This window comes from Spea bombifrons, chromosome 4 (assembly GCF_027358695.1).
Source record: "Spea bombifrons isolate aSpeBom1 chromosome 4, aSpeBom1.2.pri, whole genome shotgun sequence".
Classification (NCBI taxonomy): domain Eukaryota; kingdom Metazoa; phylum Chordata; class Amphibia; order Anura; family Pelobatidae; genus Spea; species Spea bombifrons.
This window is the reverse complement of record NC_071090.1, coordinates 4,453,613-4,477,611: the sequence shown is the minus strand read 5'-3', so window position 1 is coordinate 4,477,611 and position 23,999 is coordinate 4,453,613. Positions and strand designations below refer to the sequence as shown.

At 47.6% G+C, this 23,999-nt stretch overlaps 1 protein-coding gene across 10 annotated transcripts in view; it reads right to left on the bottom strand.

Moving 5' to 3' along the window:
- Window positions 1–23,999, bottom strand: part of ERC1 (ELKS/RAB6-interacting/CAST family member 1) — an 80,430-nt gene that overhangs the window by 40,475 nt on the left and 15,956 nt on the right. For 4 of the 10 annotated variants that reach the window (XM_053462657.1, XM_053462661.1, XM_053462662.1 and 1 more), the window contains exons 3-14: window positions 21,112–21,528; window positions 18,877–18,951; window positions 18,131–18,286; window positions 17,527–17,619; window positions 16,299–16,466; window positions 15,694–15,861; window positions 12,756–12,893; window positions 12,383–12,523; window positions 11,408–11,548; window positions 10,585–10,611; window positions 9,110–9,303; window positions 171–306 (exon numbers count right to left, since the gene is read on the bottom strand). In XM_053462657.1, the coding sequence (XP_053318632.1) occupies window positions 171–306; window positions 9,110–9,303; window positions 10,585–10,611; window positions 11,408–11,548; window positions 12,383–12,523; window positions 12,756–12,893; window positions 15,694–15,861; window positions 16,299–16,466; window positions 17,527–17,619; window positions 18,131–18,286; window positions 18,877–18,951; window positions 21,112–21,528 (1,854 nt within the window). The remainder of the gene's footprint in view (window positions 1–170; window positions 307–9,109; window positions 9,304–10,584; window positions 10,612–11,407; window positions 11,549–12,382; window positions 12,524–12,755; window positions 12,894–15,693; window positions 15,862–16,298; window positions 16,467–17,526; window positions 17,620–18,130; window positions 18,287–18,876; window positions 18,952–21,111; window positions 21,529–23,999) is intronic. The other 6 variants (XM_053462660.1, XM_053462665.1, XM_053462667.1 and 3 more) reach the window with 3 other exon arrangements.

The following is a 23,999-nucleotide window of genomic DNA, read 5'->3' as shown; positions in this document are numbered from 1 at the left end:
CTGTGGGTACCCGGCAGCAGGTATGGCGTATTTTGGTCACCGTACCTGTCCTACCCCAGACCCCAGCCGCTACCTGTCCTACCCATTGCGGAGTACACATAGGCTCCTCTCCCACAGGCCTCACCCGCTGCCGCTTGCCTAAAACCCCGCCGCCCGGCCACGCGCCCTACCTGCAGTTGTTGTGAGCTGTCGTTCAGGTTGTCCTCCCTCCTTCTGACCTCCTCCAGGAGCTGCGCGTTCTTCTTCTTTTCTACCTGCTCCTTGTGCTTCAGAGTCGCCACTTTCTTGCTCTGGTCTTTGATTTGTCTGAAAGCGGAGAGAGAGAGGTTGGGGAAGAAGTTAGGTTTGAGTTGGATGCAAGGATGGCGCTGATGTAAGAGAACTTTAACTCCATGTTATTCTATGGAGACCATTAACCAGCTTGATGGGGCTACAGAGATTATTAGCTCCCCCAAAAAAAGATTTTAGACATACAATAAAAAAAAACAATCCCGTGTATTTAAACCCCTAAAATAAAAATGATTTCAGGTAGAGAAGGTATTATAAACATATATAAATAGTATTTTGTGTGTTAATATGTCTATGTACAGAGAGAAACTACATACAGTGGTATTTTATACAGCGCCATCATATTCCGCGGTGATATACAACGGGTAAACACGACAGAAGTAGCAAGCGACATAACAATTTGACTTAACGAAACAAGAGGTAAGGAGGGCCTTGCTCAAAAGAGCTTACAATCTAGAAGTTTTTTTACAATCAGCGCTCTTTTGGCTTATTTATGAAGATATGGGAATTGCTGGGCCGTGCTATAAGCTGCTTATTGTACCCGGAATACGGGCGTTGAGAGGAACGCTTTGACTTTTGTGCCCAGAGAGGAGGTATACGGGGAGGCAGTCAGGGGCTCCGTGCGTGCGCAGCTAGGAGATAGGCAGCGGCGCGTACACGGGAGGACAGCGGGCTGCGTTTGCAGAAGGCGTTGGTCGTATCTGGAGTCAGTCAGCTGATGCGACCGAATTAGACATGAATCGACCTCTGTGGCTTGGACTCGACGCTCAAACCATGAACCCGGTCCAACCAAAGTAAAAACGAGTGGCCGAGGACGCACGGAGCAGTCACCGCACTGGAGCCGCGCCAGATCCTCCGCGCCGCTCTCTCCCTGCCCATCACAGGATAAGCAGCCCTTTAATTAACTCTCCAGTAACGAGAAGCCAGAAAACGGCTTCCTAACTAGAAACGGGATTCTGAAATAGCTTTAATTCCCAGCATTCTACGGGCGAGAGGAGCGACCACGCCAGCCTGCAGAGGACCCGGACGCTCTGCACGCCATAATGACCCTGTTGGCACTATATATATACATATACATACACACACACACACACATATATATATATATAACAATTCTATCCCCCCCTCCCCTGAAAGGTATTTAGGAAGGAGATGAAACAAATGGTGAGAGATGGTGGAAAGAAATGATGGATCATTTGCTATGGAGCGCAGTGGATGGGGGGGAGAGGAGGGAAGAGAGAGTCACCCAGACTTGTGATTTGTGGGTCGTCTGGTTGAATCACCATGAAATGTGAACCGGTGGAAGGTTTACCGGCCAGATAACCTGTTCCTAACCCTAAAGCATGATTTAGGGCATCCTGGAGCCTCCATCAATCTCGTTTGTCGGGGGCTCTGGACTCCAATCCGGGAAGAAAGGAGGATCAAGTAACAAGATAGCTCCTCGAGTATATTGCGCAATAAGTCATTCCGGGCTCTGCGTATAGCCTTCTGACCTCCCAATGTATACAGGTCACTATACAGAGACAGTAAATACAACGATGGGGTTAGAAACGCCGCGCAGCAAAGGGCTCTGCCGTAAAACTCATTCGTTTCGGGTTTTATTCGGCTTACAGGACATTATTCTCCACGGAAACGATCCGTCTTCTGCCATAACCTACAGGGTGGTCTCCGCTGACGGCGCGGATGGTTCGGATCTTTTTATCCAAAACATATAGAAGTTGCTACGAAAAGAGAGACATTGTTTCTTATGACATCATTCAGCGACTGTAGTAGGAAGAGCGATAAAGCAGTGCCCCGTTTGCATCGGCTGGGCATCATGGGAGTTGCTGGTTACTTGTGGTTTACCGAGCGCAGAGCAGCGGAATAACGGAGAGTTAATCGAGGATGGAGCCGTCACGTTATTTGGGTCTCCGGGTGACCTGACCCTAAAACGCACTGAAAGCCCAGACAAAGGGTTTGCTGATGATCCGGAACGGACCCCCCGCCAGAAGCGTCCAGGAGCGGCCGGCCCATTCACGCGGACAATAGCCGGTCCTGCATTCACACACACGGGACCGCGCCGCCAGACCAGCACATAAAGCCACCGGCCGACGCTTTATCACCGGGGGGACCCGACTCAGCACAAGCCGCTCGCCCTGCTGACCGAGCACAGGGACATCACGGGACCGACCCTTTCAGTGCCGGGACACGCGGACGTCACGGGACCGACCCTTTCAGTGCCGTGATACGCGGACATCACGGGACCGACCCTTTCAGCGCCGGCCCGGTGCAATACACACACTCGCCAGCCCGGAGACAATCCGATGCGGAGGGTCTCTGCCAATACATATAAGACGCCTGCGTGCTCGGGACCCCCTTCATAAACTGTATTTCTAATGTCTATAAACGCATTGTTAGTGACTTTGGCAGGGGGTCCGGGGGGCATCGAAGAGGATATCCCGCGGCTTCGTGGACCCCCAACTCCGCCGAGTTTATGAGAAGCAGAATTCACTCATTGATAGTCCGACCCAACGCTTGGCGCGGACCCCCGTTATGTCAGCGGGGACCCCTCCGACCAGCCTAGAAGATGGATGGGGAAGCGTGGTCATGTAACACGCTCTACCCCAACACGCTAAGGCCATAAAGAATTTGCAGCTGCCCCGGAGGACCGCGGCGAGAGACAGGGGGCCGCAAATATATTATCTCCATGAAAGACGCAGACCTCGCGGGGACAGGGGGGGGTTAAATATTTGACTTGTGTTTAGAGACGGAGTCATTGCAAGCGAAGGGGGTCACGCCGCGTCCTCATGTCTCCCGGGCTGCTGACAGACCAGCGTTTAACTGGAGTAATTCATTCTTAAAAGGGCTGAGCTTTCCTCGCTGCGACCCCCTTTCCTCGCCGCGTCCCCTCTTACGGCATCCTTGGAATATTTCATACTGTAATAGTCTCTAACACCTCTGCTGGGAGGCTGTTCCACTCAGCTACCACTTTTAGTAAATGAAAACTTCTTTACATCTATTTTATTTTTTATGATATATATATATGCACACACATGTTTAAGGGCATTGTTAATTTATGTAAAGGCGGGCGACGGGCCAAGCCGAGAAGAGTAAGATAGGTGATTAGCGCTCTGATGGAGATGTTGTCCTTCGTAGGTTTTTCCTCCCCTGCTCCGGCTGGTGGTTTTTATCGCTTTTTGTGGTTTGGGTAGATACCAAAACGCATAAAGAGGTGCCAAGGAATAACCGCACAGATAACGGGGCCTTTCAACAAAGGCCAGAACTCGACGACGTTCTGGAAATGCCTGATCCGGCTGCTCGCGTTGGAGAGGGCAGCCACACTTGGAGCTAGATCCAGGAAACGTGAGGTGGATACACGGCACGGTCTGCCAGAGGTATGACAAAAGTCAGAAGCCACCGGTAACATTTTAGAAGCCGCAGCTGCCTGGCTCATGAAACCTGCCCAATCCTCGTGGAGCAAATGTTTCCTTCGATTTCAATGAGCTTTATTTAAGAAGATCGGTCGATGGAATGAGCGCAACTGGTTCTGCTGGAAGGCTATTCCATGCATCAACTTCCTAATTTCACTTCAAAGCTAACCCCCTGCTCGTTCTAACCATCCTCCTTATGCAGAAATGCTTCTGGTATATCCATAAAGATAATGGTCACCCGGTCATGTCACCGAATCCCAACCAGCACCAAACCTTAAATAACAAGGGCATTCCATACTAAATGCAGAGAGCGAGAACAGGCAGCGGAATAAGGGACATATTATATAATCGCACTTCTGTTAGAACGCCAACAAAGAGCGACATGACAAAATCCCGGGACAGCGTGTAAAGCTTTAAACAGATTGGGATACCCAAACGTATCACCGGCATCAAACATCAAACATATTGAACGCATTTAATCTATGGAATCGATAGAAGAACTGGAATGCATTTAGCGGACCTATATTATAAATATAAATATAATATACTATATATAATATAAATATAATATACTATATATAATATAAATATAACATACTATATATAATATAAATATAATATACTATATATAAATATAAATATAATATAACTCCTTCTTTAGCGCTAAACACCAGATACAGAAGGTTCTTTTTATTGTTGTTGTAAAGAGTCGTGGAGGCGAAGACAGAACCAAAAGGAACTGAAGGCTGGATCCAGGTCCGGGGGTCCGTGGGTATTAACGCGCCCGTCACACAAACATTCCCATTCCACAGCTAATGCGGTAATGTGTTGGTTTTGTTACTCTGTGTCACTTAATTCCAGGAAAATGGTTCTCGAGTGCTACTCATCTCCGTGTCCTTAAGTGACCTTCAGGCCATTAAAGGTCTTGACATAGTAGCGGTCCTAATGGTCTCAGCTCGGATAAGACACTGATGTAAACCGAGGAGCCACACCAATATACACACTGGAATTGGGAGCCCACCACTGGCCACGCACCGGAAAGCTAATGGTATAAGCCCCTCATTCTTCACATTCTGGGATTAAGGTGGTCACTAACTAAAAGCCTCACCGTATTTTGTTTGGTACCAAATGTAACGTTATTAATTCCCAGTAACAAGATAGCCATCTCCACGCAATCTTGGGGACATCTCTTAATCCTCCTTGCAATGTCACGGTAATCCCCGCATCTATGGCTTATCTCCTGTGTGTTTTTTCTAGCCCCAAAAGTGACAAATGTTTAACTCGGAGGCTTTGGAAGAGCTTGCCGGTGACAGCTAAGTGTCACCGGTGATAGGAGATGGACCAACGGTGATGACAAACATGATACGGGTTATCTCCTCGACGGCTACTGCCATGTATTAGGACGTAAGATCGGGATGAGGGACCTAGTTTATTGAGAAGGCAACGTGGACGACGTGTTCTCCAAAGAACGGACGTCAACCGGTTTATGAGTTCTAACCTCTTCCAAGGCTCTAGATTAAGCCCAATATGGTATCTGCCGAGACCCTTCGAAAGAACTCCGTCAACGGTGGACGTTCTGCAACGGAATTCCGGTGGTCTCTGTGGATCTCATCAGAAACCAGTGAAGAGCGACTCTAAGCATCAAAAAACATGGAGGCTTCCGTTGAAGTTGATACTTTTTTATTGGCCAGACATCAAAACGGGACCTCAAATGTCCAATAAATATATCAACGTCTTCTACAGACTCCATTTTCCTGTTGGGCGATTTCTAATAAATTTGGAATATTGTCTAAAAATCTGAGTAGACCCACAGAACGACGGTTACCCTATCCAAGCGTACGTAAGAAGTGCGCTGCCCCCCTCCCCACCCAGACGGCAGCTGCCAGCTCCCAGGCATGCGGTGTTCATCCCGGGGCTGCAGAGTGTTAATCCCCCGAGACTTCACACGTCTAAGACATATTCCCAGCCCCATCGCACACACGTGTTGTGTCTGTATATATTGCACAGAGCGCGGCGGGCCGGAAAAAAAACGGCTTCCACAATAACGTTTCGCTGAACGGCCTCCGAGCGATGGGGTCGGCCCCATTCGGCCCGCCTAGTCTGTAAAGACTCAAACCTTAATCGGTCGTTGGTCTCGTTTTAGGCATACGGCTCCTGAATCTATCTCATGCATGCTTAAATCCCCTCGCTGTATTAGCCTCTACCACCTCTGCTGGGAGACTGTTTCACTTATCTACCATCCTGCCCCCCCCCCACAAAAATGCATGGATTTAACAGAATCGCCTCCTTGCCCCTCGGTTTCCAGGACATGCATTCCTCTGAGTGCATCTCCTGTGCATATATATATATTGCTTATTTTAAGCTGTAATACAAATAATTAATGCACTAAACTATGACATAAAGGATTTCCAAAAGATACTTAATTGGATCATTAATTAGTAGAGCGCCGTTATGCACCGTGGCGTTGTACAAGGACTACATCTTTACAAGACAGAGGCTCTGTTTATATATATATATATTTTATCTATAACCCAACAATGAAAGGTTTCTTGAGCATCATTTACTAACCTTGATGTCAGGCTGATCGAGGCCAGATGTCCAGGAATAACAGAAGCAAGAAGAAAGAGTTAAACAGAAAGAGACGGTTAATGGAAGCAAGAGGATCACTGATAATAAGACAGGGAAATAGAGACAGATTATTGAGAATAGACAGTGTGTGATAAGGGGAAAGAAATGTGTCCCTTACAGGCATCCTTACAGTCCAGGAATGGGTTTTCCTCCATATATATCTATTTAAAGGTGCTGTTCCACTTACACAAAATAATTGCACTCGCTTGTTAAGGCAATAGACGTCGGCAGGTCTTTCATTTTAATCTTTTCTTTTGAAATGTGTTTTGGAATCACAGAAGAACAAAGTTTTTTTATGGCAACAACCTATCAGTGCCTGCCTGTGTGTCACATGACAATTTTAGCGTTCCCTGACGATACAAAACATGAACGAGACTAAAGTTAAAAGTGAATATTTCTGGAAAGGGTTTGGACGCTCATTAGTAGCGAGAATGATCATGCAAGTGTTAAATTCAGTAGATGGAGGAGCAGCTTTATCACAAGCATTTGTTTAGTAATTACATTTAGTAGACAAGCCCCCAGACATAGGTGAGACCTCTAGGACTTAGCGCTGTCAACGTATAGGAAAATGATCGATGCAAAGCTACAAGCAGGTGGTAACTTTGAATGGTTCTGGCTTATCTTGAGACATGTTCTAGCTAAACGCACAAACAGGTTCACACCTGCATCCGAACCCAAACATGCCCCTGGGCAACACCGTGCGACCCTCGCGCCTGCGATCTGCCACGGAGGGGGGTTTAGTAAAATAAAGAGAAAACAATGCGTCTCGCGACGCGTCTACAAGAAAGGGGGGAAATGTGTGAACGGGCTAATTCCTCTAACAGCCCGAAAGATAAGAATTTGTGATGAGGTATCTTCTGGGCTGCCTTAAAAGACATAACCTGAAACCTGCCCTGGAACATGGCTGGAAAGAATGGATAAGTATCCCCCCCTCCCCTGTGAGATAGTAGGTGTTTTTTCAAGACCCCTAAAAACAGTTCCCCAAGACCCTCCAAACAATTGTTAAACCTAGAGCCGAGCCTAAGCCTAATAGTAGGGACGCAGCAGGCGGGGAACACAGCGTCAGGGGTGAAGTCTACCGGTGGAATTGACTTCATCCTCCGTGTGCTCAGCACCGTCAGAGGACCTGACATCACAGACACATTCAATGCAGTGTTGTTTGGGGGCAAAGATGGCACTGACAAGCGGTTTGGGAACAAAGATGGCACTGACAAGCGGTTTGGGAACAAAGATGGCACTGACAATCAGTTTGGGGGACAAAGATGGCACTGACAATCAGTTTGGGGGACAAAGATGGCACTAGTAAGTTGGGGACAAAGATGGCACCGACAAGCTGTTTGGGAGCAAAGCTGCCACTGTGGGAAGCGGGTGACATGTTACTTGGTGAAGCTGGGTGGTCCACAGAGGTGCAGTGTTTTAACCTTTTCTAGATTTATTTAGTGCCCCAAACTGTGAAATATAATATTTAATGGTAAACCTTTTTCACGGGCTTAGATCTGCGCGCTGCGTTGCATACCAAGCGTACCCGAGACTTTAATCCTTCCATCCCTTAACCCCCGGAATCTACACACATAAACTAAAGTTTTGTCCCACCGCCGAAAACAAAAACATAAAATCAGCATTTTCCTTTTAAAACGTCACTAATTTTAAACTTCACTAATCTCGGTCCAAAGCGGCCGACCGTCAAGCTGGCAGCGTCTAATGTTATGAACCAAAACGCAAACCTTTACTTTGCCAGAAAAGAAAGCTATGGAACAAATAATTACTGAAGGGGAAACGGATTTCTAATTCCTTTTCATTTTTACGTTATTTATACAGAAGAAAACGCGCCTGTTCCGGTCTCTTAAAGCCGGCGGCCAAACATCTACGCACCTGACCCATGACTAAGGCCACAGAAGTCTTCTAAACCAGCCTAGTTCCATGGTAAAGATTGATCAAAAAAGGGTATTATTCCCCCCATTATAATTTTTTAGGGTCCTGTTCCATCTGTGCCACATGTAACACAAATTATTCATCCAACGTTCCAAATGTCCTGCTTTATACACTTAGAATCATTATTTAGCTACCAGAGGTGATGCTTGCTGGTGTAAGGAAGATGAAGAGCGTTATTATGGAACTTTATGGGTTAACTAAACAAAAAAGCGTATGTTTTGGCTATAAGATTAATGAAGCGAGAAAAACAGCCCCAAAAAGAAGATACACACTGCCCTCTGCTGCCAACGCTTCTACCTACAGGATGCCCGTCACATTAAAGACATGAAATGTCCCAATTATATTGATTGGTGGAAATTGTATAAACCACAGGAAAAATTACGTCCCCCCCCCCCAAAAAGCAAAAAAAACTATAATCTAGACCCGAACGAGTGTTTACGGAAGCTGGGTTTTTTTTTTTGTTTTTTTTTTTAACAGCCAATAGGAGATGGACTGTTTTTCTTGCCCGCCTCCCATTGGCCGTAGAGGGTTCTTTCCATCGCGTATCCTGAATGAAGCCAACAGCTCTCCACCTTCTGTAGAAACCCCATGACGCCCCGGTACGGGAGAACTTGTTCCACATCAGCTGGAGAGGAACCAGTTGGCTCCCGGTGGTCTATAATCATACAGTCTATTATTTAATGCAGTTAGTAGACCAGAGCTGCAGAGACAAAGGCGCGAGCCCAAAGACCATTGTTGAGTAATGTCAACGTCCGCAAGCAGATGGACACATCTCATGCTCCACAATGAGAGCGTTAACGTTTTAAGGCTTGCTCCACGCTCAGGACCCATCATAAAAGTCAAAGCCTCACCTTTCCAGCTCAGCGATCCTGTTGTCCTTCTCATTCTTCTCATTTTCCATCTCCTTTAGGATCTCCAACAGCCGATCGACCTCCATCTGGGACTTCCCGGCCTCCTCGCGTAGCCTTGACACATCCTTCTCCAGCTGCTGAACTCGCTCGTTCGTCTCCGGGTTGGACTTGGCCTCCTGAGCAGCCTCCAGAGCCTGAGAGATGAAGGACACTTCAATAAAACAGAAATGCGGGGACGACTTGACGCGAGCGGACAATATGGGTCAAAAGGTAAGAGAAAGGGTGAAAAATGGTGGTCTTCGAAGCAGCAGATGTCTACAAAGCATCTTCCACCGGGAAGAAAACATGGAAAAGTTTTCCAGAACTTAAATGTTTTGAAGAAACTTTTGTTAGCTAGGAGCCCAAGCTGGGATATATCTGACAAGAGAAATGATGGTACCAAAAAAATAGTAAGTAGCCCGCAGGGTGCCGCGGGGACAGCTTGTCGTGAAGGTTTTTGGCCTAGAATTGCACTTGATAATCATGGCGTAATGCTTTTGTATTCTGATCTTTCCAATGTCGGTAAAGATGATACCTTTATTGGCTTTTTTTATCCCCCACGCTGTATAATGAGGTTTTGCCACTCAAGGGTGGGGAGGAGAAGGGCAGTTATGGACCCAGTCGCCCCCCCTTGTCCTCCCTCCATCCCATTTGGCCGCCAGTACGGGCGATAATTAGCAGCGGCTTGTTTAGAAGAGGCAGCCCTCCCATCCACCTGGCACGATCCCGCCACCTCAAACACACTGAATGCTCTGTCGCCAGCTAACACGGCCAGGTCACGTCAACAGGACACGCGTAGGGGGGGGGGCAGAAACCACAAAGAGCTAATGATAGGGTGATGGAGGTCACCAGATTACCCTTCATAAAGGAAGAGGAGCAGAACCCAGCGAAAGCAGAGACCATGGACAACAAGGCCACTATTACCCAGCCTAGAGGCACACGACGCAAAGAATTAAGGACAAGCAGACATGCGACAGACAAACAAAGGCAGATAAACGGACACAGGAACGTAGAACCTACAGGCAGATCGGCCCCATTCGGCCCCCGTCTATACTGCCCGTTCTCCCTGCTGTAAAGACTCAAACCTTAATCAGCCGTCGGTCTCGTCTTAGATTCAGGAGCCGTATGTCTATCCCATGCATGTTTAAATCCCCTCGCTGGATTAGCCTCTACTGCTTTTGTAGGGAGGCTGTTCCACGCATCTACCACCCTCTCAGTTAAAGCAAGAGCTATCCAAAACCACGTACAGAAACAAACAAATCATATCACAGAGGAGCATTTGACCATCGCTTCCCAGGGGCAGCAGCGCTCCTCGGCGCGGATACCGATAACATACAAGCAGTACGACCCATTCACTAGAAGAGTGTATGACGAGTCTACGTGGGCATGCGGTGGGGACGGTAAAATGCACAGGGGCCCATGCTTTAGAGACTTACTGCTTTCCCAGGGGCCCCGTCGGTGTGCTGAGAGAAGGATTAGAGAGAGAGAAAAAAAGGGAAATTAGACAGACTGAAATCTGAAGGCAGTGTGCGAGACAGGCAGCGCACGAGAGAGACAGGCAGCGCACGCGAGAGACAGGCAGAGCGCGAGAGACAGGCAGAGCGCGAGAGACAGGCAGAGCGCGAGAGACAGGCAGAGCGCGAGAGACAGGCAGAGCGCGAGAGACAGGCAGAGCGCGAGAGACAGGCAGAGCGCGAGAGACAGGCAGAGCGCGAGAGACCGGCAGAGCGCGAGAGACAGGCAGAGCGCGAGAGACAGGCAGAGCGCGAGAGACAGGCAGAGCGCGAGAGACAGGCAGAGCGCGAGAGACAGGCAGAGCGCGAGAGAGAGAGAGAGCATCTGAAAGAAGCAGACCAAGAGATGGGGTGCGAAAAAGGCAGAGATGTGCAAGAGAAGAGCAGAGACAGCAGGCAGAGAGACGGCATGAGACACACAGAGACAGCATGAGACACACAGAGACAGCATGTGAGAGGCAGCTTGGAGACAAACTGCATAACAGAGAGAAAGTGTTTGTGAAAGAGACCAAAGCCGAGGCTCTGTCAAACAGCCTGACGCGGCAGCACGTTGTCTCCATCATACGGGACCTCTGCCAATAGTCTGGGCACTCGGCAGCTCCCGGCAGGTAATACACGCAGGCCGTCGCATAACTGGCTGACTAGTTTTCACACACGTTTAATGCCATTACCCCAGAGCCTTAATCTGCCCCCCCGTAAGCCTGGGTAAATTACCCTGACTCTCTGTGCCCCCGGTGGTCCTCACCTTCCGGAGCTGACTCTCCAGCTTCAAGAACTCTTCCTTCCTCTGCTCCAGCGCGATCTCCAGGGTCTTCAATCTCGAGTCCTTCTTAAGGCCGGAAGACGCGAGGGAAGAGGCATGTTCCTTCAGATCGAGGAGCGAAGACTGTACCGGGGCAAGCAGAAGACGGACCTTAGATCACAACGGAGCAATATGCACAAAAGGGACACATTCTACCCCCACTGGAAGGCTATTCCACACATCTACTACCCTTCCTGCAAAAAATGATTTCCCCATATTAATAGTAATCTTATTTTCTTAGTCGGGCGTGGAGATGGGTCTCTGGAGCTACCAAATATAATCTCAGGGTAATGGGGGGGTTAGATTCTTGGGGGGCCACTCAATCTTCACGTTATATTCTGTTTAAAAATAAGCATCTTTGTAAGTACTTTGTGGACTAGTATATTACAGCTGAAATCCCTGCTTGAAAACAGGTGACAGCCTTGCATGTTACCACTAGGATAGTATGACTGATCCTAATAGAGGTATTCAAAGAGCTAAAACGAATTGTTTTTAGGGCCAGACGATGGCAAAGCGGAGATTTACAGGGGGAGTCTGGAGGAGCGGAGGGTCCTGGGTCAGGCGGAGCGACTAAAGCTAGGCAAATATCGCCTGCCGAGGACTGCGCGCTGGGGGATTAACATAAATTATCACCAACGCATAGAGTGCAAATATTCGCAAGCAGCGTGAGAACGCCGGGGAAGATCACAGATCACTGTGCATACAATTTTTTACTGATATATTTAGTGTAAAAATATTATTTTCATGTTTTAAATATTTTGCAATGTTAAAAAAGCTCCGGTCTTTAGGGAACACGGTCCCCTTTGGTCATAAAATCAGTAAGCGCGGGGTCGTATTATACCTGGGATCATTTTAACCCTTTGAAACTAGACTGCTCCCTATAACCGGCCTACGCCGGTCGGCCATATTTCTAGGCACCTCTTTCTCAGACAGCTCTCCCTGTAACACGGTGACTTTCTCCTTCATGTCCTTCAGCTCCTTCTTGTAGGACTCCAGCTCCTCCTGTTTCTCCCGTTCATCTCGATCCCTTTGGTCCTTCAGACGTTCGATGATCCGCTCCTGGAGACGGGAGACAGAAGACAAGTCAGAGGTCCACCAGAACCTTGGGAGAAACCTCTAGAAGCCACCTCTAGAAGCCACTTTTTGGCCCTGTCTGTAGTAGCAATGTCCATGCCGTGAACCAGGAGCCCCCCCGTACATCTTTTGCCCACAGAAGTGCCCACTCTATCGCTGGTGGAACCGGCGGCACCTTGCTAATACCCCAGAGTTTGCCGCCGGAGCCTCCGCGTACCTTCTCGGCGAGCGCCTCCTCCAGCGTGGTCAGGGCAGTGTCCGTGTTGGTGGTGTCCGCCTGCAGAGACTTCACCCTCTCCTTCAAGCTGCTCAGCTGCTTCTCCTTGTCGCGAAGCTGTTCCTGCAGGTTTTCAATCTGGGGGGGAGAGAGTTAAAGTCGGAAAATCACGGACCGAATCTATTCGCCAGCCACGCAAACCCGCCGGCCATTACTCACGGCCTAATGACATTCTTACTAAGTGGTAGAGAGGTTTAAAAAAACGAATCTATACAACAGCGCCCCAAAACGACACAGATTTTCAGGGGCTGCCGATCATGGTGTGGTGTGGCTCTGGAGCTGCAGCTTCTCCAAAAGGCAAGTCTAATGCTCAAGAAAGGCACGTTTTCCTTCACGTCCCATGATCCTCTGGTGAAGCTGTAATGCTTCCAGAACCCTGGTTCGTTTAACCGCCGGCCGCGCAGGTTCTTTCTAAAACTATTATCGAAGACGCTTTAAGGCTTTAAAACACGCGATGCGGCAGCAAGACGGCAGCCGTCATATCAGAAAATGACAAGACGGAAATTTAATGCCAAAAGTTATGTGAACAGAGGAAAAAGAATCGCCAAGATGTCGTATCTATGCGGAAATTTGGTCTGGGGAAAAAAAATTATAATAATAATAATAAAAAATATATATATAATGAATAAATAAATAAAAAATTAAAAAAATAATAGACAAGATAATTAGCAACTGTGGGGGGGCAGTTATTATTTATACTTTTGTCTTGAAGAACTAAAAAAAAAGTGCGATGATTCTCTGTCATACAGAGGGTCAGGAATGGTTTCGAGGTAAAATAATAACGTAAAGGAAGCTTGTGCATACTCGGCGGATATAAGTGTTTGTCGGCCGGCAGACGGCTTTTTCGATGAATTCCCCTCTAGCGGCTGCGACTTGCCCCAGAAACAGGACTCCGAGCCGCAAACCCAACCGGGGGCGCGTTAGTCCGACTTGGCACAGGGGAGCGTTAAAGCGCCTCGGTAAACACACCTCCCCTGTTGCGACGAGACTTTAGATGCCCTCTAATTAACCGATCTCTGTTTTGCCCGCAACGTGGTCCGATCACAGACTCCTCTGTGCGCAACATCCCAAATACGCCAAAAATACCCATCGTCGGAAAATAAGCCTTTTCAGCAGGAAAAAAAAAACCCGATCAGGAGATCCCCGGAGACAGGCGACGTTTGTTGTCTGATGAGGTTTTTTTTTTCCGCAGCTGAAAAGATGGTTTAGGAAACGAGAAAGCGGGCAGATACCCCCCGGCCAGACCAGACGGGGAAGAACGCGCTCATTTGTATGGAGTGTGTGTGGGGGGGTGACCGAAGGACATCATTGTCTAAAAAAGTTATTATATACAGATACCTATCCACGGGAACATGTTTGCCTGTATCAGTTACCACCAGTTTGGCTTATTCGCACCGGCCGAGAGGTCTGAAGCCGCGTACGATGGTCATTTGAACCCGACCAGAAGTCCTAGCGATTTACGCCAACTCATTCAGCCCAGAAGGCAAGCGGAGGGGATCCTGGCGAACATGCGTCTCCCAGCAGAGGTGGTACATCTTAATACGGCAGGGGGGTTTAAACATGCACGGTGTAGGCACATGGCTAAGATGAGACCAAGGACTGATTATTGATCGAGCAGAACGGCTCCTACTGAATTCAGCTGGGAATCCTCTATTCCATAAATCATGCTACATTTCACTTGATTGGAGGGACTTTTGGGGATGCGATCGTTTAACCCATTAATGGTTCTCAAGGTTCCATCACCACACGCGTGTATGCGCCTACACCCATCGGGATCCTTTATCGCGGCCCTAGCGGCATTTAACCCGCGGAGTGGGGCACACGGAGCGGCTTAACTTAACACCAAGACCGGCTTGTTGATTTATTAAACTAGAACTCCAGCAGACCGTCCGCATCAAAGCGTCCGAGCGCCTGAAAAATCAAAGCCGAAACCGGGGGGGGGGGGGTGGGGGGGTGGCGGAGCGGTGAAAAGAGACGAAGTACGTCGCAGCGTGACACGTGAAGTCGGTGAAGCGTCTCAACGAACACAGACCGACCGAGTCTCTGCTATTCCTTCACCCCGTTCAACTGTTCCAGGTCAGCGGCTTCGTACAGAAGAATTTTTGGGGTTGTTAAGCGGTGCGGTCGGATGCAGGTCGGGACTTGCTGGGTAACAGGAGAGTCGGATCGCCCGCCAAGCTCGTCCGGAGGCAGACGGGGCTATTTAAGATCAGGCAACCCGAGTGGCAGAAGATGGCAAAACCCAAAAGGCACGATCTAATACTTTGTCCTGTTCGGAAGCTCTCTCCCTCCCTCAAAAACAATCAGCGACTTAACAGATCACAGGCAATATAACGGGGAGGAATAATCATGCAGATTCCCCCATGGTAGGCACATAATCAAGGTATCTGATACAGATATCGCTTAAATCAATCAGTAAAGACAATGACGCAAGAAGCTTTTCACTTTATAGACAGGGGAATTTCTTCTTATCACAAATCTTTCAGATTATTCCCGGAGGATCATGGGAAAACTGCTAAGTGACCCCAAACTTTTGAACGGTAGCGTGTATTCATTAATCATTTCCATGACGAACCATCTGACCATCAGTCGCTTGTGAGTCAGGGCGACGTCTACTAAAACAAGCCACGAAGGCTTACAGGTAGAAGCAGATACATTTCTCACGAGTCTGTGGATGAAATAACTACCTCTGTTCAAACAGTGACACCTAGTGGATGGGATAACATTACACACCTCATCGCAAGTACGCAAAGAGCTCGTTACAGTCCATGCGTTCACAGGGTCTGGGAAGAACTTGACGTTTGGAGAGTCCCAATGAGCATCTGAAGCTCGAGGTTTCCCACGGCGCCGGGTCGCGAGGAAGATACGGCCAACCTACCTTCTTCTGCAGTACGTTGACCTTCCTCTCCTTCACGTCCAGCATGTCCTTGAGGTCGTGGATCTCCCCGGACAGGGTACCCTTCTCCTCCGACACCTCTTGGATCTGCTTAGTCTTCTTGTTCAGCATGGTCTCCTTCTCCTCCAAGCGCAACCGGAGCGCATCCACCTGAGACATAATCACGATTAAACTGAGTAAATTCTTAAACTGACCCATTAAAAGTCCATCCCACACAAGCCGTCTCCTTGTGGCTTACATGTTCTTTTGGGTTCTTATAAACAAAAAACAGATACCTGGATCCCGGCGCCTGGGACAAAGCCACCTGGTGCGGAACTACAACCCTCACATTGACCTTGAGAAGTCTGGCAAGGTATCATAAGGTGCCCATGCTATGCTGAGAATCATGGGACTTGTAGTTTCACCAGAGAAGAGGATTCTGTTGACTATCTCTAATATAACCTCTTCTGACAGCTCTTGTTCCTACATAAAATCAGTTTCTGGCTCACGTTACCGGTCATCCTACTTTACGACCAAACCCACACGTACTTAAAAAAGCCCCTCGGCTTCTCAGTAAAATGCACCCCATTTCCCCGTGGACGGTGTACCTCAGTCTGCAGGATGGCCGCCCGTTGTTCTTTGGCGGTGAGAGATTCCTTCAGGACCTCCACGTGCTGCTTGCTGTCGGAGAACTGATTGGTGAGGGTCTCCAGCTTGGTCTGCAGGGCCAGCAGTTCCGTGTCCTTGCGAGAAAGCTCCTGCTTGACCTGCCCGATCTGTAAGGGGCGTCACAGAGAAGGATTATACATCGGCTATCAAAGACGCCAGCGCCTTAATCACAGCTGCGGTAATAGGACGCCAATGCCTTAAAACGAAGAGATCAGGTGCTTGTAAACATTATAGAAAAACGTTCTCTTCCATGAGGATCGGGTTCTAGGTCTGTCAAGGTACGGACAAGCATCATTCCTTTTGATCTGTATTTCCTTTATTGTAATTATATATCTTTAGTATTGTTTTCTAAAATAGACATATTTTTATCATTCAACAGAATGCAAAGTGAAGAAAAATCTAAATCAAATCAATATTAGACCACCCTTTGCCTTCAACACAGCCTCAGTTCTTCTAGGCTGCGACCGAATCCACACAAGAAGAACCGCGGTTAGTTCTCCAAGATGCCTGGAACAACCAACCTGCTGAGTTCCTTAAACAAGTGTGAGTGTATCGAGAAGAACTGATGCTGTTTTGAAAGCAAAGGGCGTCCACAGCAAAGATTGATCTGATTTAGATTTCTCTTCTGTTCTCTCACTTTGCATTTTGTTAAACGATAAAAATAAACTATTAACATGTAACTATTGTTGACAGCATTGTTACTTTACTTGAAACGATGTTTCACCTCGCCTAAAAACACGCAGCTTGGTGAATAAACCCGAGAGAGCGACACAGAGAACGGTTATGACCCTTTTTCATTTTAAGGCACGCGTCCCTTTAAATCCACCGTCAGAAAACCAAACCAAGTCTTCCCCCCACCAGAATTTAAAGAGAAACTCGGATATCGGCTGGAGCAGTGAAGGAGGGCAGCGCTGTTATGACGTGGGCTTGGTAAGCAGACTGTGTACCCCAAAGAGCTAGCAATCTATATTGATCGTTAGACCGCACAGTGCTCCTCGGGGCGGATATAGAATACATAAAGTAACCGTGAGAAGATGCTTTAAGAGAGCGAAGAGGTTAATGAAGGTTAGACAGACACTGACAGGTAGAATGTTAGCCAGAGTTAAAGTCAGTGATAGAGGCTGCCGGAGAAGAAGGAAACTTCCGGCACACAATAACGAGCCTTACGCCAGACAGCTCGGCTTGCAGAGCTGACACTCTCTTCCTCAGGTCATCCGCCTGACTGTCTTTCGCACTCAGCTCCTCTTTCAGTTGCTCTACCTGCCATGACATCAGCCGTGTTATAAACCACTTAACCGCCCAGCGACGCTTCACGCACCGCTACAGAACTCAGATGGTTAACGCAAAATAACAGAAAATCATTTAATGTCGTCCGAGAAACCCAAGCGCTGCTTTTCTCTTTGCTACATCACATCTGAAATAGCTGCTTGAACTCAGGTGACTTCATTAAGAATATCTTCAGCTCCTGACAGGTCATGAGCGGCTGCTGAAAGGTTTAGTATTTGGGGAGAGGGATTCGATGGGACTTTGAGATCCCCAATAACATGGAACTAAACTTTTTATGTTCTTGTGATTAATGGAAAGTCCTTCTTTCAGGTGAGAAATCCTGTTTGCATGCAGTATTTTTTATCACAGGCAAACACATTTATTAAGAGGGTTACTCGTAAAGATAATTATATTTGGAAACGGCCCTGAAACTGCAAAAACCTAAGCCCTTCGATTCCTGGTCTACAGATGTGGATGTGCCAGGAGACCACGACGGAAGGCTCACCTTGTTCTTCATGAACTTGGAGTGGCTGCGATAGACCTCCATCTGCTTCATCTCCTCCTCGCGTTCTTCTGTGCTGAGCGCGCCGTTTGATTTCAGCATCTGGATCTCGTCCTCCAGGTCCCGCAAGCCACGCTCCATGGAGGAGATTTTAGAATCCTGCAAAGGAGGACAATTGAGGACCACTGACCCAACCGTTACCCAAATGGGGGCATCAAGACGCCCAAGTACCAATCGGCGCCCTACTGGGATGCTAGAGCGCCCAAGAGAACGGTGGTCGAAGAGCAAGCAACCATGCATGGCTGTATTACGGCTACATTAGCCATCTGATTCCATTGGCGGGCAGAAGGGTCACGATTTAAATATTAGCGCATGCAATTACCAAGGACTAGAATTGACTGGGTAACAGAACACTCATTTATAACGACTACAGCGGCATAAAAAATAGTGCGTATATCAGAGTGCATAATGGATGTAATCAATCCCTGCTTTATACACACCATTATATGATAATACTAAACCCCAAATATAAAATACAGCCATCGCTCAGCTAGCAAGGTGTTGGCTGGGCATCTCAGGAGCCTTTTGTTCCTTACATGCTTATACAACCAAAGGTTCCCCTTTCCACAATCTGAACCCCATAGGGTCCTGCTGGGAAGTCATCCCGTTAGTAACGCGCTTCCTCCCGATCGTGCTGCCGAAGCCGCTAACGCAGGTAAAAAGAGCCAGGCGCGCTAAACGCCGCGTACCTTCATCTCGATCACCGTCTGCAGGGCTTTCGTCTTGGCGGAATCCGGAGCGTTCTCAAAGCGTCGATGCATCTCCTGCAGATGAGGAAACGGAACAGATAAGAGGAGTTCCTGCTAACGCAGAGAAAGCTAGCGATAGAACGCAGAGCTGAGCCAGCTGACCCATTAAAGGTCCGTGAGCGGAGCGTTCGGTGTCTCACACACAGGGTGACGCAATGCACTCCGCGCTCTCTAGATCGGTTACCAGGAGAGATCCCGATTCTCCCCTCCCCGGGGCAGAAAATAGCTTCCAACTCCCAGGTGTTAGGCTACATACAGCAAAGATAACTGTGTGTGTAATATATATATATATATATATATATATATATATATATATATATATATATATATATATATATATATATATATATATATATATATATATATATATATATATTACACACACACATACATACATACATACACACACACGCGTACACATATATACAGTACTGTGCAAAGGTTTCAGGGAGGTGTTTAAAAACGCTGTAAAATAAGAATGCCTTCAAAATACAAGTTAATAATTTATTTGTATAGCCCAGTCTACTAGACAAACACCCCGACTCCTTATCATACTGCCTGTGAGAAACTATAGAATGGCTCAGTATTAATCACCAGCCAGACACCTTGACTAATGAAAGTCTATGGAGGAACGGACTTCATTAGCATTGCCATAAAGCATCAGCTCAGTGTGGTGTTTGAGCCGGGAAAGTCATCCAAAAGATCGCATCACTGACAGCAATGGCCGCCTCCAGTTCTTCATATAAAAGGAAGTTTATTGAAAGAATAGGAGATAAAACCAGGTTTTAGTCCTAAATTACTGTATACAGCACCGGGCTTTATGATCAGCGAGATCTATTTGTATGCAACGTCCCCTTAGAAGAATTAAAAACATTAATATATTGGACAAAGCGATCTAACACCATGTATACACATCACGTATAGACGCTTATCTGTCTCATTATATAAGACTAGAAATTTCCTCTGTATCCACTAGATGGCAGCAGTCACATCTACTATTTATCGCTTGTATTGCCCACCCTGCGTTATTAAAGGGGTAGATTTTTAAACCAGCGAGCTATAAAAGTATAGAATTTTACTGCTGTAGAAAAAAAAGCACAGATTTGGTATATAAGCCTTTAAAAGAGACCCAGTGTAGCCAAGATTTCAAGGGGAAGTGCCATCGATTATTCTTTTATCAATCAGTGTAGTTGCTGTGGAGACGATCGGCAACTTAACAACAGGGCAGAGATAACTTAATGGGGAGGAATAATCATACAGATCCCGAGAACAGGAAGTTTACACGGAAGCGGCCATCTTTACAAATATATATTGTTTATTTTAATAACAAAGGGCCGTTGCGTGCGTTTAATTAGTTTACAGAGCTGTAAGACCGAGTAAAACAGTATAGGTCTAAGGTGTGGCGGTGTTCCGCTCTCTGGCGCACAAAGGGTTAAACAGACGTCTGCCTCCATCGCCCCTGCGCAGGAAGATACCCCCCCCCCCGCATCTCCTCTCTCAGGCCTCCCGGTCTGCCCCGCACATGCTATTTACAGCAAAAGGGGAAGGAGCATTTATCTGACACCCGCGGCTGCCGTGGCAACCGTCGCTGTGGAAACAGGAAAGCTGCCGCCTGTGTGTGTGTGGCGCAGGGTAGGACTTTAACCCCTGCGTTGCTGGCACCCTGACCCTGTAACCACCGGCCACGGAGGAATTTCGCCGCAACTCACGGCCAACGGTATATTATAGGTCCAGGGCTCCTTTATGGCGCTTTATAAATCAATCAATAATAATCAATAACCGATTTAATGCCGGTGCAGCTGCTACCCATAGAGTGCCACAATATTCTGCACCCTGCGATACTCTGCAGATAAAAGGACTCTCCACCAGCGGCTCATAGCTTGGGAGCCCCTGAAAATTATTTCCCGCAGCTACATAATTCTTAAAGGGACCCCCGGCTCACTCTCTAAGCTTGTTTAACAAAATGACGTGCCAGGCACGTCATTGGTCGTCACCTGACTGGTTTTGCGTGACGTGCCCGACCCGTCAACGGACGTTAAAGGGTTAGGGTTACTCAGATTACTTTAATAAAGGGAGGCTGTAAACTGTCCCTTTAAATGTAAGATATTCACCAGTCTAGACAAGTAAAGAAACCCCGCACAATGATTAGAAATGTATTAACGGATCCCTCCATACCTCTCGAAGGATGCTGTTTTCCTTCTCTTTCTGGTCCAGGAGGCTCTCCAGGTGGTGGACGTGCATCTCGGCCTCAGCCAGCCTGCGCGTCCTCTCGTGGTCTTCCTCCATCAGCTTCGAGGAGATCCCTTTGCTCTGAAGCATCTCCAACAGCTTTTTAATGGACTCGTCCCGGGCGTTTAGCGTCTGTTTCTGCGTCTCGATCCGCAGCTCCATCTCCTCTAGGGTCTTGCGCAGCAGGAAGAGCTCCTTGGCTTGGCGGTCGTGCTCGGCGTGAAGCAGGCGGAAGTTTTCCTCCGTCAGCTCGCCGGTGAAGGAGTCTTTGGGGCGACCGCCGCTATCCTGCTGGAACAGTTGGTTGAGATCCCGCTGGATCCGCAGCTCGTCCTGCAGAGCTTGGATGGTCATCTGTAGGTGCTGAAAAAAGAAGAACGAGAAGGTCAACAACCCGCACTACACAACTACCGTCACTCAGACCTGCAATGGACCCAGCCATTCCATGCCCCCCCCGCCTCCACTAAAACCAGGAAGCATTCGTCAGTACACTTCTTGCACATGCTCAGTAGCGCTCCCAATGAGGTCACTGGACCATAAGCCAATTACATTTATGCAATTGGTTGCTCCTACGCTCACTGATTTCAATGACAGTTGAGCTGCCATTGACTAGAATGGGAGTTGTACAGAGCATGTGCAAGAAGCATACGGAAGTACACTTCCTGTTTCCAGTCCAGGCAGCTGGGGGAGGAGCTAAAGGAGACAGAAGTAGAACTTCCCAACTCCAATAACCAAGGAATGCCTGGACCGATTTGAATGCCGTAAAATGCACCGGAGTCCATGCGACGTGGACTCCGATACTCATTTAACATGAAAATCGTGCTAGAGCGTCCCTTGAACAACCTAAAAAACAAAAACCTCGCTCTTCACAAACTTCCCCTGATTTTCATTTTCAACAGAACTCAACTGGAACAGATCTTGATCAGTTCATTATGTTTACTAATTGCAGTTAAAAGGTACACGCCACCCGTAGGCCTAAAACCATTATCTGATGCAGAAACGACAACTTTTGAAAATGTATTTTTATGCTTTTTACAAGAAATGGAAAAAAAAATGGTGGGAGTTCCTCTTTAAAGCGCGAGGAAGGTTCTCAGGCAAGTGTTCTTTTTTATTTGTACAGCTCTGAGTAATAAAGCGAGCAGCGAAAGGAACGCTTTTCTCATGTCACGATGCTGCAGACGGGGGGGGAATTTATGGCTCCGTATTTCAGATATCAGTAGCCGGCTGTTTAAAGACTCCATGGCGCTGCGTATCTCTCACCCAAAACCCGAGCAGATGCCAGGAATCCCCAGAACCCCACCACCTCCGAACCAATCAATAGCTCACATATCACGCGGGGGGACAATAAGCCCGTCTGCGGGGGGGCACAATGTCTGCGTTGGCGGCCAGGCTCGGGAATCGCGGGGAGACAGGAGGAGGATGGTGAGCAGGGGCTACTGAACGGCATTCAGCTTCACTCAGCGACACAGACAGAATACATAATGTCCCGGGCTGACTGCCGGCGGAGTCGGCAGACAGGTTCACGCGAGGCAAAGGCTCTGACTTACTGCTCGTTCTTCTGATTACAGCGCCCTGAAACCTATGAGGATCTAAGAGGAATATATTGGGGTCACCAAAGAGTACGTTTGCTGAGAATAGCCCTAAGATTAAACGTTTTATCTTCAATTACTTGCAAGTCAAAAAAACTTGAGTATAACCCCCCAGCACTGTATACATTAATGCCCCCAGCGCTGTATACATTAATATCCCCCAGCGCTGTATACATTAATATCCCCCAGCGCTGTATACAGTAATATAACCCCCAGCGCTGTATACAGTAATATAACCCCCAGCGCTGTATACAGTAATATAACCCCAGCACTGTATACATTAATATCCCCCAGCGCTGTATACAGTAATATAACCCCCAGCACTGTATACAATAATATAACCCCCAGCACTGTATACAGTAATATAACCCCCAGCGCTGTATACAGTAATATAACCCCCAGCGCTGTATACAGTAATATAACCCCCAGCGCTGTATACAGTAATATAACCCCCCAGCGCTGTATACAGTAATATAACCCCCAGCACTGTATACAGTAATATATCCCCCAGAGCTGTATACTGTAATATAACCCCCCAGCACTGTATACAGTAATATAACCCCCAGCGCTGTATACAGTAATATAACCCCCAGCGCTGTATACATTAATACCCCCCAGCACTGTATACAGTAATATAACCCCCAGCGCTGTATACAGTAATATAACCCCCAGCGCTGTATACAGTAATATAACCCCCCAGCGCTGTATACAGTAATATAACCCCCCAGCACTGTATACAGTAATATAACCCCCCAGCACTGTATACATTAATACCCCCCAGCGCTGTATACAGTAATAACCCCCAGCACTGTATACATTAATATCCCCCAGCGCTGTATACTGGAATGCATCTTTAGGGACCCTGTGATCGGAGGGTAGACGAAGGACTTCGCTGTACATGAAAGTGAATCGGATCGAGGAGATTTTATACGGTATTTTTCCAGCGTTCACCAGCGGAATAAAACTCACAAGAATGGAATGTTTGGCAGCAGAAATAACGCTGTAAAAATACACCGGCCAAGCAAGTAACTGCCGAGTACCTGCACAGAGAAAGGATCCACAATGTACATCAGCGACGAGTATAATTCCATTCATAATGTCATTCAGTATGATGCCGTAGGCCTTAAACTACAACTCCCACAATCCCCTACCAGGCAAATAGAAGGATCTTGGGAGTTTTAATCCATCCCCTTCTGGGGCTACAGATTCCAAACACTAAGAATGAATAAGCAGAGACCGGCAGAT